The sequence below is a fragment of the Microtus ochrogaster genome, unplaced genomic scaffold (assembly GCF_000317375.1).
Source record: "Microtus ochrogaster isolate Prairie Vole_2 unplaced genomic scaffold, MicOch1.0 UNK98, whole genome shotgun sequence".
Taxonomy (NCBI): domain Eukaryota; kingdom Metazoa; phylum Chordata; class Mammalia; order Rodentia; family Cricetidae; genus Microtus; species Microtus ochrogaster.
In genome coordinates, this window is record NW_004949196.1 from 391895 (window position 1) to 396151 (window position 4257).

The 4257-nt window shown below is 49.7% G+C and overlaps 1 protein-coding gene across 1 annotated transcript in view; it reads left to right on the forward strand.

The window, feature by feature from the left end:
* Positions 1–4257, forward strand: part of Catsperd (cation channel sperm associated auxiliary subunit delta) — a 48249-nt gene that overhangs the window by 34890 nt on the left and 9102 nt on the right. Inside the window, exons 15-17 of the mRNA XM_005371138.2 lie at positions 953–1031; positions 1812–1864; positions 2818–2892. Coding sequence (XP_005371195.2) covers positions 953–1031; positions 1812–1864; positions 2818–2892 — 207 coding nt within the window. The remainder of the gene's footprint in view (positions 1–952; positions 1032–1811; positions 1865–2817; positions 2893–4257) is intronic.

Genomic DNA, 4257 nt, shown 5'->3' on the forward strand with positions numbered 1-4257 from the left:
TCGAGACCAGCCTGGTCTATAAGAGCTAGTTCCAGGACAGACTCCAAAACCACAGAGAAACCCTGTCTCGAAAAACCAAAAAAACCCAAAAGAACTATATTGAATAGGTATGGAGAGAGTGTACAGCCTGGTCTTGTTCCTGATTTCAGTGGAATCGCTGGGAGTTTCCATCTAGTTTGATGTTGGTTGTTGGCTTGCTGTATATTGCCTTAATTATGTTTAGATATGTTCCTTGTATCCCTGCTCTCTCCAAAGACCTTTATCATGAAGAGATGTTGTATTTTGTCAAATGCTTTTTCATCATCTAATGAGATGATCATGTGGTTTTTATTTTTCAGTTTGTTTATATGGTGGATTACGTTGACAGATTTTTGTATGTTGAACCATCCCTGCTTCTGTGGGATAAAGCCGACTTGGTCATGGTGGATGATGGTTCTGATGTTTTCTTGGATTCGATTTGCTAGTATTTTATTTAGTACTTTTGCATCAATGTTTATAAGTGAGATAGATCTGTAATTCTCTTTCTTAGTAGTGTCTTTCTGTGGTTTGCGTATCACGGTAATTGTAGCCTCATAAAAAGAGTTTGTCAGCCTGATTTCTTATATACCTGGTTGGGAGTCCAGCCTATGAGCCGTATCTCCAGCCCAGGCTGCTTTCTCATACAACCAGGACCACCTACTGAGGGGTGGCACCACTATCTGCTGAAGCTTCCCACATCAATCACTAATCAAGTAAATGCCACACTGGCCAATCTGATGTGGCAAAATCTCAGCTGAAGTTCCCTCTTCCTGACTGTGTCGTTGACAGCCAAAAGTATTCATGGCAGATACTGACAGGTGGACAGCAGAGGATGGGGAAGTACCTGCCATGCGAATGGATGGTCAGCAGGGTGAGCGCACCAGCATCACCATAATGCAGACCTTTCATCCCTAGTGTCCCTGTTGCTTTGCAGCATCAAGCATCACAGCGTCTCCTCCCTGACCGTGGACATAGCTGACAAGACACTGGCGTGTGTGGACCTGAAGCCCCTGGTATGTGCCGAGTCTCAGAGCTGGTCCCACCACCCTGGGTGGACTCTGGTTCAGAAATGACCCTGATGTCCTGATTGCTGGGGTCACTGTTGCCATCTCAGGGAATCCCTCACAACCCTCTGGGGGAAGTGCTCTTTCTCACTGGGCATCTCTAGAATTTTCTCTGTCCAATTTGAGGAACTAGGGCTTCTAGATCAGTGGTTTTCATCCTCCCAGACACTGAGACCCTTTAACACAGCTCCTCATGTTGTGGTGACCCCAACCATACAATTATTTTCATTGCTATTTCATAAGTGTAATTTTGCTACTGTTATGAATCATAATATAAATACCTGTGTTTTTTCCAGTGGTCTCAGGTGACCCCTATGAAAGAATTGTTTTACCCCATGGGGTTGCGACCCACAAATTAAGACCCACTGTTCTAGGTACTTCCAGAGACTTGAAAATGAAATGCCTGCATGCAAGAACTTATGCGTCCTTCATCCACAGCTGCATCATTCGCAGTGGGCGGCCGTGGGAACCAGCAGACGAATGGGGAGAGCGTGGCCCCATTCATTCGGTTGATATTATTCAGCCAGGAAAAGGAACACAATTGTGTGCTTTTGAGGGCAGGGATGAAGAGCTAGGTGTTTGCTGTGGGTGGAGCCCGACTTGACAGCCGAGAGCCACTGTGTGGGAATCAGGTTTGGGAATATGTCCCAGACAACGTTCCTCGGCAGCAGGGCTGACGGTGGCTCTTCATGGCTTGTTTGACCACTTCTCTGCCTCTGTCCCTTGCAGACCACACTCATTTCAATTGGCTGTGACCGGTCCAAGAGGATTATTGTGCAGAAGTGAGTGTCACAGCCCCGGGGACAGGGTAGGCAGGGCAGGGCCGGCAGCGTCGCTATAGTGAGGTGACATTATTCTATCTACTTTTGTATGTCTTTAGTAGTTCCATAATAGGGGATTCGGGGCCTGGAGAAAGCCATTAGAACAACAGCTGCTCTTGCAGAGGACCGGGGTTTGGTTCCCAGCAACCACATGTGGCTCACAACAGGTCCAGGGGACCTGACACACTCACATGATATCTGTGGGCTCTACACACACATGGTGCACAGACAGACATGCAGGCAAAATACTCACACACACAAATAAATAAGCAGACATTTAAACACTGAAATATTGAATTTAGACTATGTTATTAAATGTTAAATTTAAATATTAGCATCAAAGTTCTGCATATAATTGACAGTTGTACTACAAATTAAAACACTGAAAACCGCAAATCCCTGAGCCAGGAAGAGGCTGGCTAGTGGCATGCGGAGGTGGCCATGCTGTGCTCTGGGGCCCTAGTGTGCGTGACCTGAGCTTGTTGATGAGGTGATACCGTGACCTTCCTATGAAGATCTGCTCTTTCTTGTGTTAGACTGTTTTTACTCTGTGTGTGTCTGAGAGTGAGTGGGTGTGTAAGCAAGCGTGAGTGTGTGTGTGAGGAGAGTTGGTGTGGGTGTGAATGGGAGGTGAGTATTGGTGTGTGTGAGTGTGGGGGTGCAAGTTCTCTTAGAGTCCAGAAGCCTCAGATCCCCTGGGGCTGGCAGTACACACAGCTGGGAGCCCCTCCCCCACACGAGCCATCTCTGCAGCCACAGGTTCTAGTTTCTAAGGATTTGGAACCCTCCCAGTGACTGCAGGCCCCCACCCTCCACCTCCACAGCTGGGGCCAGTGCCCCACCGTCCCCCTCCAGTTCTTGTGTCCGTTCCCCCGTGCCCACCCCTCCCCTTCACCCACTTCTCTCCATTACAGCAAAATCTCCGCTTGCTCCATGGGAATCCTCAACCCGGTGGAGCTGCAGGACAACTACACTTACATCATTGAGAAGTAAGTGGGGTGGGGTGTGGCCCACCTCTCGTTCCTCCACACCCTGGGGATAGAGACCCCCAGGAATGAGGAAGAGTGATTTAAAACTGGGGCCTGACTCGGGAGGCAGAGACAGGCGGATCACTGTGAGTTCGAGACCAGCCTGGTCTACAGAGCTAGTTCCAGGACAGGCTCCAAAGCCACAGAGAAACCCTGTCTCGAAAAACCAAAAAAAAAAAAAAAAAAAAAAAACTGGGGCCTGGCCCAAGGCAACCGTGCAGTCGCAGGAGCTAGCGGGATGCAGCAGTGTAGGGAGCCCGCACATTGTGCCAGGCACTGAAACCCATCAGGAAGCCTCTCCTTTCTTTAATGTGATACTTTGAGTCAGAGCCAGGCCTTAGCACTGACGGTAAGTTGTCTCATTAGCTATGTGTTGCTATGATAAGACATTGTGACCAAAAGCAACCCAAGGAGGAGATGATGCAGAGGCCATGGAGGAACGCTGTTTACAGGCTTGCTCCTCATAGCTTGCTTGGTTTGTTTCTATTTACTTATTTTTGGTTTTTCGAAACAGGGTTTCTCTGCGTAGCTTTGGAGCCTATCCTGGAACTCACTTCGTAGACCAGGCTGGCCTTGAACTCAAAGATCCGCCTACCACTGCCTCTGAGTGCTGGGAGTGGGTGAGTGTGCACCGCCCAGCTCCTGGTTTATTTTCTTAAGCCCAGCTGCCCAGGAATGGCACGTGCCTGGGGTGGGCTGTCACTCGGGAGTGTTTCTCTGATGCAGTCCCACACTCACTCCGTCTTAGCAGTTTATAGACAACGGAGGTTTGTGACTGAGGCCCTAGAGGATGTGGTCTAGGTGCTAACCTGAGCCCCTCCCCCGTCTCTCACTGGGGTTCCAGGTGGGGCTTCTCCTGACCCACCAGAAGGGCAGATATAGACCAGCAGTCCCCACACACCATTGCTTACATGGGGCTTACCCGTCTGTGGATTTTAGTAGCCACTGGTGGTCCAGAGCCAACTGAGGGACTTGGGAGAGAGAAATACTGTCCAGATGATGCTTCTTTATTCAGTGTGGCATGTGACAGGAAGAGGACAATTTGGGTGTTACTCTCTTCCTTTCAGCGTGTAGGTCCCATGAGCTAGGTGGCCCCACTGTGTCCCCTCACCGCTTCAGTCTGGGCCTCTGTGTAGCTGTCAGCTTTTGGCTGGGGCCCTCTCAGGAGACTCTTGAGCTTGGCTTAAAATGCAACACACAGGCACACACACGGGCACACACACGGGCACACACACACAGGCACACACAGGCACACACACACGGGCACACACACAGGCACACACACACGGGCACACACACACGGGCACACACACACGGGCACACACA